The following is a 16,490-nucleotide window of genomic DNA, read 5'->3' as shown; positions in this document are numbered from 1 at the left end:
AGTCAATTATGGCAAAATCACTCGAACTACCAAGAGGTATAGAGTGAGTAGAATCCTGCATGGTTATATCATACTCCCCAAATATGACAATCTAGCCTTAGACTCGAGAATCCGTCAATTACCCACCTAGGAGAAAGTCACTTCCCTAGTGCCTTTTACCTATTTAGACAACCTTCAATAGTTTACTCTTAGCTTCACTTAGCCTAATTTAGCATTTTAGTAGTATAAAATTAGAAGTAATATCAAAAACAATTATGAATAGAAGTGCAATTAGGGACAATTACACAACTCCAATTTTGATAGAAACTCAACTCCAATCTCTATCTCCCTGTGGAAATCGATCCCCACCTTCTCGGGTAAAAGCTGCTTCGACCACTCTTGCTACTTTGTAGTAGTACAGGGTTGGCCTCGATCACTTTTTGGCGTCATTGCCAGGGAGCTAACACTTTTGGATATCTATCTAAATAGTTTTGTGTATTGTTCTTCTTTCTTTTTGCGTTACTAATTTGTGCGTGTCACAACTTCAGGTACAAAATGGCAGCAAACAACAATGACCCTCTTGGAAATGTGATTGCGTGGGAGGAGGTAGATGATGTCGGAGATGATGAGGGGCCTCTTGTACCTCAAGGACACTGTAGAGGCCGCCAGGCCAATACCAATGACAATATTCCAGACCCTCATCCGCCACCTCCAAAAGTGGCTCCTCGAGTGCTTTCAAACCAAGGCTATGCAAGTGAAATTATCCCACCCCGAATCCGAGCGGGCAATTTTCAAATTACCAATGTGATACTGACATTGCTGGAGCAGCATGGGTATTTCACGGGCGCTGCCAATCAAAATACTTACAAAAATCTCAAGGGTTTTGTGGATACCTATTGGGGGAGCAAGCAAACTAATGTGTCCGAGGATGCACTTCAATTGAGACTTTTCCCATTTTCACCTAGAAGCAAGGCATTGGATTGGCTTGAGCAACTTCCCAACCATTCCATCACTACTTGGGATGAGTTGGCAGACAAGTTCATTGCAAAGTTCTTCTCACCGGGGCATATGGCAGCATTGAGAGATGAGGTCCTGGTTTTCAAGCAAGAGCCCACTAAACCATTACATGAAATTTGGGAGCGCTATAGAACAATGGTAAAGGAATGCCCCAACAATGATATGACTGAGGCGATGATCCAACAGACTTTCTACCGGGGCATTAACACAACAAACCAGTGCATAGTGAACCAACTTGATGGGGGCAACTTCATGAAGCTGACTTATAATGAGGCTTGTGACATTCTTGACGAGATGTCTGACACTTCCTCCAGTTGGTAAAGTAGAGCCAATGTGCCCAGGGTAACCCCACGGCCCCAGGCTATAGCTGAGCTGGCAACTACAATGAACCAACTAGCAAAGGCATAGTTACAACAAGTTCAAAATTCTCACCAAGTGAATGTCATTGAGGGTACCAACATGCTAGTGAACAAAAGAAGACTAAGAGGTCAACAAAACCAAGGTAATTCGGAGCAATTTGACAATGGTTGTGGTGGATTCCAAGATGATGGTTATGATAGGCAGAATGAAGAGGTGCAATACGTGAACAACTATCAAGGCCAAAGGGGCAATTCTTCCAACCAACAACAATGGAGACCCCAAGGAAATTGGGGCAATCAACAACAACAAGGAGATGGTAATTGGGGGAACAACAACCAAAATTCCAATTGGGGAAATCAGAACAATTAGGGTAATTGAAATGGCAACAACAACAACTGGGGTGGTAACAACAATCAGGGAGGTTGGAACAATGGCAATCAAGGAAATCGGGGGAAAGGCTTTCAAAGGCCCCCAATGTACCAACAACCGAACAATCCGTCCCCATTTCAATCCCAAGGTCCTAGTTCTTCCAACAATGACATAGGGAGAATTGAAATGATATTTGAACAGATGATGAAAAAGACTGCGTATTCTGATGCTCAGTTGTCTTCCCACAATACTTCAATTAAAAAATTTGAGGTACAATTAGGCCAAATCTCACAGTCCTTGAATACTCGCCCGAAGGGGGCTCTACCAAGTGATACAGTAGTAAACCCGATGGGTGGGAACAATCATGTTATAGCGGTAATTACAAGGAGTGGACGATGCGGTGATGTGAATGCCATTAATAGATAAGCTCTTCATCATATCAATGAACTTTTTAAAGCTGCGTTGCAAGAAGATGAAGTCCCTTTGGTGAGGATTTATATTTAAGATGCCGAGGTGGAAACTCAAAATGACGTGAACCCGTCTAGAGAACACGTAATAGACATGCCGGAGCCGATTGTGCCTAAAGCCAAGGCTCTTTTGCCAAGGTCACCTCCACCTTATCCGTAAAGGCTCGCAAAATAGAAACATGAGAATCAATTTAAAAAGTTCATTGACATGATGAAGAGCTTATCCATTAATGTACCTTTGGTGGAGGCTCTTGAACAAATGTCGGGCTATGCTAAATTTATGAAGGACTTGGTGACAAAGAAACGATTCATGGATTGTGAAACTATAAAGATGACCCACTAAGTTAGTGCAATAGTGTATTCAATGGCCCCGAAGCTTGAAGATCCCGGTGCTTTCACCATTCCTTGCACCATTCAGAGTGCGAACTTTGCTAAGGCTCTATATGATTTAGGGGCAAGTATCAACTTGATGCCCTGCTTAGTTTTCAAGACTTTGGGTATTGGGCAACCGAGGCCGACTTCCATGAGATTGCAAATGGCGGATAGAAAGATGAAAAGACCATTGGGTATTATTGATGATGTCCTTGTTCGGGTGGAAAAATTTATCTTACCCGCTGATTTTGCGATCTTGGATTGTGAGGTAGATTATGAAGTTCCAATCATATTGGGGAGACCTTTCCTTGCTATTGGGAAGGCCTTAGTTTATGTAGAGGCAGGGAAACTCACCTTCCGGATGGGTAGTGAAAAAGTGGTTTTCCGTGTGTGCAAGTCAATGAAGCAGCCCAACAGTTCCAAGGTGTGCTCTTTTGTGGACCTTGTCATAGCAGTAATAGTTTTAGATCGACTTTCTAGGCATGCCTTCGACTGTTTCTTGGATGGGTATTCTGTATACAACCAAATCTTGATTGCTCCGGACGATCAGGAGAAGACCACATTCACTTGTCCATATGGCACCTTTGCCTTTTACAGGATGCCTTTTGGGTTATGTAATGCACCAGCTACATTTCAGTGGTGTATGATGGCCATTTTCACTTATATGGTGGAAGATATTTTGGAGGTGTTCTTGGATAACTTTAGTGTTGTGGGTGATCCATTTGATGAGTGTTTGAAAAATCTTGATAGAGTGTTGGCCCATTGTGAAGAAACCAATCTTGTTCTTAATTGGGAGAAATGTCACTTCGTGGTGGAAGAGGGCATAGTTATTGGACATAAAATTTCAACGCATGGTATCAAGGTGGACATAACAAAAATTGTTGTAGTTTCAAGGCTCCCTCCCCCTACCTCTGTCAAGGGAGTTAGAAGTTTTCTTGGGAATGCGGAGTTCTACCGGAGATTCATCAAAGACTTTTCGAAGGTAGTGAACCCCTTATGCAAGCTGATGGAAAAAGATGCCAAGCTTGTGTTCAATAAGAGATGTATGCAAGCCTTTGAACTTCTCAAGCACAAGTTGACCACCACTCCTATCATTACCGCACCTAATTGGAGCTTACCCTTTGAGTTCATGTGTGATGCGAGAGATGTTGCGGTTGGGGCAGTTTTGGGTCAAAGAGTGAACAAAATATTTCATCTGGTGTACTATGCAAGCAAGACAATGAATGATGCTCAAGTGAACTACACGGTGATCGAGAAATAACATTGGCTATTATGTTCTCAATGGAGAAATTTAGGCCATATCTTATAGGTGCCAAGGTCATAGTCCATACCGATCATGTCGCACTCCGGTACTTGATGACGAAGAAGATTCCAAAGCTAGACTGATGCAATGGGTCTTGTTACTTCAAGAGTTTGATTTGGACATTGTGGACTAGAAGGGTAGTGAAAACCAAGTGGCGGGCCACTTGTCCTGCTTGGAGGAGGAGGGGAGGCCTCGTGATGACCTAGAGATCAATGATTCATTTCCTGAAGAACAACTCCTTTCGGTGTCAGTGAATGGTATGCCATGGTTTGCGGACGTTGCTAATTTCTTTGTGACTGGTATAATCCCATGTGAGCTCTCTTCTAACCAAAGGAAGAAGCTCAAACGGGATAGTTTGGATTTCTATTAGGATGATCCGTACTTGTTCAAGATTTGCACGGATGGTGTGATCCAAAGGTGTGCCCCTTAGGAAGAGAAATTGAGTATCCTGGAGGCTTGTCATTCCTCTCCCTGTGGTGGCCATCATGGCGGGGCGAGGACGGCTTCCAAAGTTCTTAGTTGTGGGTTTTATTTTCCAACTTTGTACAAAGATGCGAGTGAACTTGTAAAGAGGTGTGACGAATGTCAAAGAGCGGGTGGAATTTCGAAGAAAGATGAGATGCCTCTCAATACCATCCTTGAAGTTGATATGATGTATGGGGCATTGATTTTATAGGCCCGTTTGTTAGCTCGTGCGGGAACACATACATTCTTGTGGCGGTTGACTATATTTCAAAATAGGTTAAAGTCGTGGCTTTACTTAACAATGAGGCCTGAAGTGTTGTTGAGCTTCTCAAGAAGAGCATTTTTACAAGGTTTGGCACTCCTCATGCAATCATAAGTGATGAGGGATCTTATTTTTGTAATAGAGCTTTTGACACTTTGCTTGCAAAGTATGGTGTCAACCACAAAGTTTCTACTCCTTATTATCCTCAAGCGAGTGGCCAAGTTGAAGTCTCAAATAGGGAAATCAAGAGCATATTGTCAAAAACGGTCAATGCAAATAGGACTGAATGGTAAAACAAGTTGGATGATGCTCTATGGGCTTATAGGACTGCTTATAAGACTCTGATCGGTATGTCTCCGTATCGGTTGGTGTTTGGGAAAGCTTGCCATCTACCGGTTGAGTTAGAGCACAAGGCCATGTGGGCTTTGAGGAAGTTGAATCTTGAATGGGATGTGGCAGCAAATCTTCGTGTGGATCAGCTTAATGAACTTGATGAATTTTGATTCCATGCCTACTCCAGTTCGTCCTTGTACAAGGACAAGATGAAGTACCTTCATGATAAATATGCTCGTGGCAAGGAGTTCAAAGTGGGTGATTTGGTTCTCTTGTCAACTCTCGGTTACATCTGTTTCCGGAAAAGCTTATGTCAAAATGGAGTGGACCTTTTGAAGTGGTGTTTTTGACTCCATTTGGGGCACTTGACTTGAAGAACAAAAATGGGGAAGTTTTCAAAGTGAATGGGCACATGGTCAAGCACTACCTGGGAAAAATTGATGACAGCCACGTGGTGGCACTTCTTCATCTCAAGTGAATTGATGGTAACCCCATCGTGTCGTGACGTTAAATCAGGCGCTTCTTGGGAGGTAACCTGTGTGTCTTTCTTTTTGTTTTTCTTTGATTTGCATTGTAGTGTAGGATTTATTTTTGGACTGACTAGTTGTGAGATGCTATAGGGTTGTGTTGATGCAGTGCAGGAACAAGTTGGAAAATGCTCACTCTTTGAAGTTGGCAATGCGGACCGCACTCATTTTGTGCGGCCGCAAAGGCCTTTGTGCGGGGGCAAGAAATCAATGCGAACCACAGAAGTGATTTGACAAATATAGGGAGTCTCTGAAGTTTTCCACCGCGGCCGCATTGCATTTTGTGTGGTCCGCGGTGGTCCACTGCGGCCGCACTGGATTTCTCGCAGTCCACAATGGTCAACTTGTCAGGGCCTCATGGTTTTGAGCACCGCGGACCGCGGTGCCATTTTGTGCGGTCCACGGTGGGTGGTGAGCTGTGGCCCAAGACCTTTTTCTATAAATAGGACCTGAGGCCCTACATTTAAAACTTTTCGGTCTTTTTCATATCAGAAGCATAAAAACCACTGTTCATCACTCTCATTGCATGAAATTAACTGTTAAGACTTATCAATCTTCAGTAAATCTCATTTTTGTAACTTTAACTCCTTCTTAGTTGTTTAATTTTATTATTTTCTTTGAATTTTTGTTTTTCTTAGTTCTTCTTCCTTCCCTTCCCATTTCTCTTTCGATCTTGTAGCATAGGTTAATTAAATACTGTTTTAATTAGGACTAGGTAGTTAAAACATTGAGGTAACACTTAGGGAATCATTAATCGGTAAATAATTGGACTAAAAATGAACAAAACATGAACCCTAGGTTGGTATTACTGTTGGGCACTCAGTGCAAACCGCGGTGGATTTTGTGCGGTCTGCGATGCCTCTGTGCAGTCCGCAATGCTATTTTGTACGGACCGCAATGGACCAAGTTCTGAATGCAGACATTTGAGGACCACAACCGCAATGGAATTTGTGCGGTCCGTGGTGCCTCAATGCGGACCGCAATGCCTTTTTGTGCAGTCCGCGGTGCATAGATTCAGAGAGTGGGTAGTCTAAACCCCACCTCTATGCGGGCCACAATGGATTTTGTGCGGTCTTTGCGGCCGCACCTCATTTTGTGCAGTTCGCATTCTGCAACATTTAAAATATTTGCAACAAATTTTTCTGCAACTTTGCATTTTCTTGTTTTTACTGATACTAACAAAGCATAACTGAATGTTGTTTGCAGACAATGGTGAAATCTCGAGGCAAAGGTGGTAAACAATCAGAAAGAGGAGAGTCCTCCTGGGGTAGGGGACAAGGAATGCTAAGATTGACCCCACAAGTCCGACAAAACATAAACTACACAAGAAGGATCATAAGAGCTGTTGACAGAGCCATTGACCAATCGGGGAGTAAGTATGACCTTCCCGGGAGGCATCTTCAGGCTCCGTGCCAGAGTATGTTCCTGACTGGCCGGAGAGGAACAGGTTGAGGGATATACCTCCAGGCTCTCCCACTGCCCAAACATCAGTGCGTACATCTTCTGAGTCGTCTGAGGGCTCAGCTACCGGCAGTGGAAATGAATACTCCACCTCTCCTAAAGATTTACTATCCGGAGAGGGTCCAGTAGCAGAAGAATGGGAAGAAGTAGAAGGGGGTGAGCCCCAAGTAGGTGGGGGTAGAGAGGACTAGAAGTCCGGAGGCATGGCAGGACTAGTTTGTAAGTAAGGTTGCCTACCACAAGTTCAGAGAGTGGTGGCCCGAGAGGAAATTGATACCGGAGCGTGAATTTATCACCCGAGACCTTTTGCCTCACAACCCTAATGTGTTGAGGCAGTTCAGAGAGAGAGCTGGATGGGACTACTTCATAGGCCACGAGGAGGACGCCAATGAGCATTTAGTGAAAGAGTTCTACACAAATGTGGCCCACATCAAAAAAGGGTACCACAGTCACCAAAGTGCAGAACTTGAAGGTGAAATTTGATGGCAAGACCATAAATGACTACTTGGGCTTCATGGAGGATGATGAGTCCTTGTACTTGGAGAATATGACATTGGGTAAGGAAGCTCATCCTTGGTTGGAAGAGTACCTGGCAATCCCAGGTACCACCCCCGATTGGTTGACTGTGGGAGTGAAAATCTTGAGGAGAACTTTAAATTTTGAGGCTAAGGGGTGGGAGACATTTGTGTGCAGCAGGCTAGACCCCACCACCCACGACAACTCACTCCCTATTCACCGGGTGATTTTGGTAGCATCTATCATGGTGGGGTACCCGATTAACATCGGGGATATAATGTCCCGGGTTATTACACGGGTAGTGAATGAAGGTGACAAATCTTATCCCTTCCCCAACTTCCTGACTATGTACCTGGACGACCAAGATGTGGAAAAGCGGAAGTTTGATATAAAGTGAAGGCGAAGGCACCTTTCTCATAGTATAGCCTATAGGGTGATGACAACCCTAAGGGCCAGCACTTCAAGGGCAAAGCCACTACTTTGACTGGCCAGTCTGAAGAACAAGTAGTGGTAGTAGCTCCTACTCAGCCTCTTTCCACCTCAACACACATGGCTACATGTCCTTACACTTCTACAGTCCCAAAGATACTCTCCTTCACTGCATACCCATTGACTGCACACCGCCTGAGCCAGGGCCTCGCCAGCATCAACAATTAGATGCAGACAGCTACTTCTAAGCTATCTATACTATCTACCACAGTGGTAGCTCAGTCAGCACCTCCTCCTCCACAAGTCCCACAATCCATTGAGGACACTCTCAAGGATCTTCTGGAAAACCAGAAAAAGATCCTAGAGAACTGAAAATTGCTTACGGATGCTGTTGATTCACATGGAAAGGCACTTAAGGAACTTGCTAGGGAGGCAAAGAAAATGAGGAAGACTCGGGCTTCAAAAGAGTCGGTGATGGAGATATGGGTCGAGGTTGAGAGATTGAAGGTGGATCACTTGCCTTTAGATTTGCTATTGCATGACCCAGCACCAGCAGCCCAGCACCAGCCAGAGCAGGAGTCCGAGAGACCTTCAAAGAGGAAGAGGGTGATCCCCAGTCTGACGATGCAGTTATTTAGTTGGAGGACCTGCAGGGAGGTTCCTCCAGCCAGCCCCAGGATTCAGCCCAGGACTCAGTTCAGGTCTAAGCCCAGGTCCCAGGAGAGCCACAAATCAGAGGGAGCTAGTCACAGGTTCCTAAGCAGACAAAGGACCTAGGGACCCAAACTCGGGATCCCATGTAGACGGAGGGTCCATAGGGAGTTTCTTTTCCTCTCTTCTCTATTTTTGTGCTTATTTTGGTTAGTTGGCATTGAGGATAATGCCAGCTTTCCGCATTTTTCCTTTCTTAGCTTCTTCTTTTATGTTCGTAGCTTCTTGTTTTGAGTTTTTTCAATAAGCCTTTGGTTTTCTTAATGTCACGGTTCTTTCCAAAGGTGGAATTTGTGTGAACCGGGTGGCTCTTCCCGATGATGGATGGCATGACAACCTTCTTAAGGTTTGAGTATGTTTTCCTTTTTTCTTTTTAGTAGTTAGTAGGTAAGGGTGCCTCAAGCAAAGCTTCACTTGGATCTAACACATTTGTCTTTGATCCTATGGTCAAAAAAAAATCGTTGTGTATAGGATGGTAAAAGTTGTGACCTTGAGACTCTTGTGTTGGCCAATAATCATCAAGTGGTTTTTCAGGACCATTGTGTGCTCAAATCTTATCTAAGGTTGTTGTGGGCCCCTGACTCTGTGTCTTTAGCAATCCCATAGATTTTGTAGTGAGAATTTGAATTGCAAGTCCAAGTCCCGAGCCATTGGTCTAGAACTTGCCCTGAACGTTTATCTAGGAGAAATCCTAAGTGTAATCTGACTTGAGACATGATTATAGGCTCTCTTTGATCCGAAAGATATCTTGAACACTTCCACAGCCTGCCAATGATAAAATCCCTAGTCAACCCTTTTGAGCCTTAGACCTTTTTCCTTCAAGAACCACAATACAAGCATTTACCCATTCTAAAGATACCCTCTCTTGACACCCGATCTTTCCTTAGAACATGGCAAAAGTATAAGTTTGGGGGGAGAGACGAGTATTGCAGCAAAGTGGTAAAAAGGTACAAAATGAAGAAAAGGAAAGGCAATGAAAAAGAAAGAAAAGCAAAAAGACAAAAAGAATGTTCAGTGTAGAAAAGAATGAAGGGATTCAATAAAAGCAAAGAATGAAAGGTGTGGAAAGTTGAGAAAGGAGAAAAGATTTGAAATGAAAGAGTGATAGTTTGTCTCTCTAACCCCTTAGAAAGAAGTGAAATGACTTAAAAAGTCAAGTGAGTGAGTGCCAAAACGAAGTAAAAGAAGTGCTAAAGGGAAGATGGAACCTACTTAGACCAAACATTTCCTACCCTAAACCAAAATCCTTTACTATGTTTCCATAAAAGCCCTATATGATCTTGAGTTGAATGAAGCTTACATTAGTAGTGACTCACATAAGGGGCAAGCATATGGTACTTAGAGCCGGACTTGTGACTTTTCCTTAAGAGAGATGAGTATATTTCCATTAACCTCGTTCTGAGTGCTACTATTCCAAAAGTGAGGTTTGCTTAGGGAGAGTCGAGAATGTATGAGTTTGGGTTCCACAATGACCGAAGTAATAGAAAGAGTTTCTTTGATGTGTTGAGTTAACTCTTAAGGCTCTTGTGTCGCACTAAATCCATGATGTTTAAAAGAGTGAATGTTGTTAATGATTTATTTGAATTGAGGGCAATTGTTAGTCACAATTGATGCTAGATGAGGTCACTTTAGGTCAACTGAATTTTTTTGGATTTACTCTTAAGGGGTGGGTCGTATTTTGTTTGCTTGAGGACAAGCAAAAGCTTAAGTTTGGGGGAGTTGATAACTAGGGATTATGATGCATTTTACACTCCTTCTTGATTTGGTTTTGATTAGAAATGTGTACAAAATAGTCCTAAAGGCTCACATGTTGTACTTGATTGCAGGGTTTCGTCAACAAGGTGACAATTTGTCAAAACTAGCTCAAAAAGGAGTGAAACATGCATAAGTACAAAGAACAAGGCCAAGATCAGTATAACAGGACTAGTGCGGCCACACACCATTCTGTGTGGTTCACAAAGAGGAGGTTCAGATAGTGTGCATTTCAGGAAGCCAAGCAATGCGGCTGTAAAACATTTCATGCGGACTGCATTGACTTTATTGCGGCCACACTCAATTTTGTGCGGTCCGCAAAGCTCAAGTCCAGAGAGGTTCCAAGTTGGAGGAACATTGCCAATGCGGTCCGCGATCCATTTTGTGTGGACCGCAATAGAAGCCACCATGGCCGCGGTACATTTTGTGCGGCCCGCGATGGCCAACTTCAGAGAGCAAATTATTTCAGCCAAGAGCCTAAATGCGGCCGCAATCGATTTTGTGCGGTCCGCACTAGCCTCGCAGGGGTATTTTTGTCCAGAATTTTCAGCCTAGTATAAATAGTTTATTTTCCCATTTTTAGGTCATCAGTTGTATTTTGACGAAGATTTGCGCTCGTGAACATTACTCCTTTTCTATTTTGAGTAATTTTAGCTTAGTTTCATCATTGAATCTTCAAGTTTTATCTAGTAATTAAATATTATGGGTTTTTCTTCATCTATTTCTTTGTTTTCTTCTATAATCATGAGTAGCTAGACCCATTAGCTAGAGTTGTGGCTCAACCCTAGTGTGGGTAATTGATAGGTCTTGTGTTTTAAGGCTTGAATGTCTATGGGTGCTTGATATTTGGACTACTTTATGGTTTAAATGTTGAATTAGTGGTTGTAAACACTAGTTTATGCCTAGTTGATTTTGGCTCTTCTTGAGAAAGAGAGCCTAAGTCCATGAAATTGGTCCAACAAGGAATTGGGGCATATTCAAGAGATTGATAGCCCCAATTAAATGGTTAAACCTAGATATAGTAATACCCGACTTGAACCTCTATTGCTTGCAAACTTATCATACCCAATTGGTCTTGAGAAAGTCAATTAGGGCAAAATCACTCGAACTACCGAGAGGTATAGAGTGAGTAGAAGATAACTAGGGATTTTGACGCATTTTATACTCCTTATTGCTTATGCTTTGGTTAAATATTCATACAAAATAGTCCCAAAAGGCTCATAAGTTGTGCTTGATTGCAGGTTTAATCAACAAAATGACAAGATGTCAAAGATCAGCTCAAAAGGAGTAAAACCTGCACAAGTGCCAAAGACAAGACAAGCTCAAGCGAAATAGGTCCAGTGCGGCTGCACACCATTCTGTACGGTCCGCACTTAGGAGGTTCAGAGAGCAGGTTTTTCAGGCTAAAAGGCAATGCAGCCGCATTAGATTTAGTGTGGTCCGCACTAGAGTCTATGCGGCCGCACTACCATTCTATGCGGTCGGCAGAGCCAAGATTCAGAGAAGTTGAAGTTGGAGCTTTCAAGCCAATGCAGTCCGCAGTCCACTTTGTGCGGACCGCACCAGAAGTCATCGCGGCCGCAGTCCATTCTGTGCGGCCCGCGGAGCCTGAGTTAAGAGAGCTGGATTTTGAAGCCAAGAGTCCTAGTGCGGCCGCAGTTCATTCCGTGCGGTCCGCACTAACCCCGTAGGGGCATTTTTGTCCAGATTTTTTAGCTTAGTATAAATAGCACTTTTTCCATTTTTAGGTTATGAGACAAATTTTAGAAGCAGTTGCGCTCTTGGGAACGACTCTTGTAGCCATTTTGGGCAATTTTACTTATTTTTTCATCATTGAATCTTTGTATTTAACTTAGCAATTAATTAATATGTGTTTATCTTCATCTATATCTTGTTTTTCTTCTTTGAATATGAGTAGCTAGACCCCATAGCTAGGGTTGTGGCTCAACCCTAGTGTGGCTAATTTATGGGTCTTGCATTTTAGGGCTAAATTGACTATGGGTGTTTGATATTTGGGTCAATTTCATGGTTAATTGCTGAATTAGTGGTTGCAAACACTAGTTTGTGTTTAGTTGACTAGGGCTCTTCTTGAGAAAGAGAGCCTAAGTCTCCGAAATTGATCCAATAAGATATTAGGGCGTACTCAAGAGATTGATAGACCAAATAAAAGGGTTAAACCTCGGAAGAGTAATACCCGACTTGAACCCTAAGTTGCTTGTGAAAATTTACATACCCAATTGGTCTTGAGAAAGTCAATTGGGCAAAATCACTTGAACCACTGAGAGGTGTAGAGTGGGTAAAGTAGTGCAACGGTTATATCATACTCCCCAATCATGTCAATTGTGCCTCAGTTTCAAGTACCCATCAATTGACCACCTAGGCAGATGTCACTACCCTAGTGCCTTTAAATATTTGAACAACCCATAGCATTTAACTCTTAGCTTTTACAATTTGTAGTTTGTTAAAAGTAGAATTAAAAGAAAATCCCAAAAATTATGAGAAGTGCAATTTGGAACTCTACGCAATCCTAAGAGAAATAGATACACCACTCCATTTCTAGCTCTCTATGAAAATCGATCTCGGCCCAAAATTGGGTAAAAGCTATTGCGACCCTCTCTCGCTACTTATTAGTGGTACAGAGTAGGTTGCGATCACTTTGTGGCGCCATTGCCGGGGAGCTAACGGTTTTGGCTATCTATTTAGTTAGTTTTGTGTATTGGTCTTCTTTCCTTCTTTGTTACTTACTTGTTTGTGTCACTACTCAAGTACTAAAATGGCATTGAACAATGCAAATGACCCTCTTGGAAATGTGATTGCGGGGAAGGAGGTAGATGATGTTGAATAAGATGAGGTTCTTCTTGTAACTCAAGGAAAACGTAGAGGCTACAATGCCAATGCTAATCCAAATGACAATATTCCAAACCCTTCTCTGCCACCTCCAAGAGTGGCTCCTAGAATACTTCTGAACCAGGGTTATGCAAGTGCTATTGTCCCACCCAGAATCCGGGCGGGCAACTTTCAGATAACCAATGTAATGTTGACCTTACTTGAGCAATGTAGGTCTTCATGGGCGCTGCGGACCAAAATGCCTACAAACATCTCAAGGGGTTCGTGGATACATGCTGGGGGAGCAAACAGACGAATGTGTCTGAGGATGCTCTTAGGTTGAGCCTTTTCCCATTCTCACTTTAAAGGAAGGCATTAGATTGGCTCGAGAGACTTCCCAACCATTCCATCATAACTTGGGATGAGTTGGCAGATAAATTCATTGCTAAATTCTTTTCACCCAGGCATATGGCGGCACTTCGAGATGAGATATTGGCTTTCAAGCAAGAGCCTACGGAACCTTTGCATAAGATTTAGGAGTGGTATAGAACGATGGTGAAGGAATGCTCCAACAATGATGTGACCGAGGCTATGATACAACAAACCTTCTACTGGGGCATCAATACAACAAATCAATGCATAATGAACCAACTTGTCGGGGGAAACTTTAAGAAGATGTCGTATGATGAGGCATGTGATGTACTTGATGAGATGGCTAACACTTCTTCTACATGGTAAGGTAGAGCCAATGTGCCTCAAGGTGACTCTACGGTTATTCATTTGCATAAGGAATTACATGACCATGGGCAAGCTATAGCGGAGTTGACGACTACCATGAACCAATTGGCTAAGGCACAGTTGTAACAAGTCCAAATCCTCGCCAAGTGAATTCCATGGAGGGTGTAAGTATGTTTGTCAACAAGAGAAGGAAAAGAAGGCAACAAAACCAAGGGAATTCTGAGCAATATGATGATGCATGTGATAGGTTTCAAAATGATGGTTATGATGACCAAAGTGAAGAGGTTCAATATGTCAAAAACTATCAAGGCCAACGGGGCAACTCTTCCAACCAACAACAGTTGTAACCTCAAGGAAATTGGGGCAACCAACAACAAAACAGTGGTAATTGGGGGAACAACAACCAAAACAACAATTGGGGCAACCAGAACAACAATCAAGGCAATCAAGAGAATTGGAATGGTAACAACAATAATTGGGGTGGCAATAATAACCAAGAGGGGTGGAATAATGGAAACCAGGGGAACCAGGGTCAAGGCTTTAAAAGGCCACCAATGTACCAACAACCGAACAATCCACCCCCATTTCCATCTCAAGGTACTAGTTCTTCGGGTAATGATATGGGTAGAATTGAAATGACGTTCGAGCATATGATGAAGAAGAATGCGGATTCTGATGCACAGTTGGCTTCTCACAATACCTCTATCTGAAACTTGGAGGTGCAATTAGGCCAAATCTCTCAGTCATTGAATACTCGCCCGAAGGGTGCTCTACCAAGTGATACGGTAGTGAACCCGAAGGGTGAGAACAATCATGTCATGGCAGTTACAACAAGATGTGGGAGAGGCGGTGATGTGAATGCCTTGAAACAAAAGCAAGTTGTGGATGATAATGTTAAGTTGCAAGAAGATGAAGTTCCTTTGGTAGTTGAAGATGTGGTTGATGACAATGTGAACAATAAAGTGAGGATTGACATTAATGAGGCCGAGGTGGAAACTCAAGATGCCGTGAACACGTCTAGGGAACACGTGATTGACATGCCAGAGCTGGTTGTGCCAAAAGCCAAGGACCCTTTGCCAAGGCCACCTCCACCTTATCCTCAAAGGCTCGCAAAGCAGAGAAATGATAATCAGTTCAAAAAGTTTATTGATATGATGAAGAGCTTGTCCATCAATGTGCCTTTGGTGGAGGCTCTTGAACAAATGTCGGGCTATGCAAAGTTCATGAAAGGCTTGGTCATAAAGAAGCGTTCTATGGATTGTGAAACTATAAAGATGACTCACCAAGTTAGTGCTATAGTGCATTAAATGTACCCGAAGCTTGAGGATCCCAGTGCTTTCATCATTCCTTGCACCATTGGGAGTGTGGATTTTGCCAAGGCTTTATGTGACTTGGGAGCTAGTATCAATCTGATGCCTTACTCAATTTTCAAAACTTTTGGTATTGGGCAACCTAGACCGACTTCCATGAGGTTACAAATGGCGGATCGATCGATGAAGCGACCTTTGGGCATTATTGATGATGTGCTTGTCTGGGTGGACAAATTCATATTGCCGGCCGACTTTGTGATTTTGGACTATGAGGTCCCAATCATTCTAGGGATGCCTTTCCTTGCGACGGGGAAGGAATTGGTTGATATTGAAGCGGGTGAGCTCACTTTCCGAGTGGGAGATGAAAAGGTCATCTTTCATGTTTGCAAATCTATGAAGCAACCCAATAGAACTAAGGTATGCTCATTTGTAGACCTTGTCATAGTTGTGATTGTGGATGACACCAGTGCTATGATCAACGTGGAGGACCCCATTGAGGCTGTGCTATTAAATCTTGATGTCAATGATGATACAAGCAGAGTGGAGTACGTGAATGCCTTACATGGGATGGGCTCTTATTCCTATGAGCCTAGAAAATTGTCTTTGGATCTTGAAAACCAGAAAACTCCACCAACAAAACCATCAATTGAGGAGCCACCAATGTTGGAGTTGAAACCACTGCCTCCACACCTCAGGTATGAGTTCTTGAGCTCAAATTATACTTTATCAGTTATGCTTTCTTCTTGCCTAACTAACATGCAGGTTGAGGCCACTTTGGCGGTGCTTCAAAGGTAAAAAAGGGAAATTGGTTGGACTTTGGCTGAGATTTGGGGAATAAGCCCCACATTCTATATGCACAAAATTATCTTGGAGGATGATGCAAAACCTTCCTTGGAGCATCAAAGAAGACTGAACGAGGCAATGCAAGAGATGGTGAAAAAAGAAGTGATCAAGTGCTTGGATGTCGGGGTTGTGTACCCCATTTCCAATAGCTCGTGGACTTTTCTGGTGCAATGTGTACCAAAAAGGGGTGGTATGACTGTGGTGACAAATTACAATAATGAACTTATTCCCACTTGGACAGTTACTAGATGGAGGGTATGCATGGACTATCGGAAGCTGAACAAGGTGACCCGCAAGGATCACTTCCCATTGCTATTCTTTGACCAAATGCTTGATCGCCTTGCGAGGCGTGCCTTTTATTTCTTTTTGGATGGGTACTCAGGGTATAATCAAATCTTAATCACTCTGTAGGACCAGGAGAAGACCATCTTTACCTGTCCATATGGAACC

At 43.1% G+C, this 16,490-nt stretch overlaps 1 protein-coding gene across 1 annotated transcript; it reads left to right on the top strand.

The window, feature by feature from the left end:
* Window positions 1-15,194: 15,194 nt before the first annotated feature.
* LOC138883727 (uncharacterized) lies at window positions 15,195-16,035 on the top strand. Its single transcript, XM_070164434.1, has 2 exons — window positions 15,195-15,742; window positions 15,960-16,035. The coding sequence occupies exons 1-2, from the start codon at window positions 15,195-15,197 to the stop codon at window positions 16,033-16,035; spliced, it is 624 nt and encodes a 207-aa protein (XP_070020535.1).
* Window positions 16,036-16,490: the final 455 nt, after the last annotated feature.

The sequence above is a fragment of the Nicotiana sylvestris genome, chromosome 12 (assembly GCF_000393655.2).
Source record: "Nicotiana sylvestris chromosome 12, ASM39365v2, whole genome shotgun sequence".
Taxonomy (NCBI): Eukaryota; Viridiplantae; Streptophyta; class Magnoliopsida; order Solanales; family Solanaceae; genus Nicotiana; species Nicotiana sylvestris.
The sequence above is the reverse complement of the archived record's forward strand: the minus strand, read 5'-3'. Positions and strand labels throughout refer to the sequence as shown.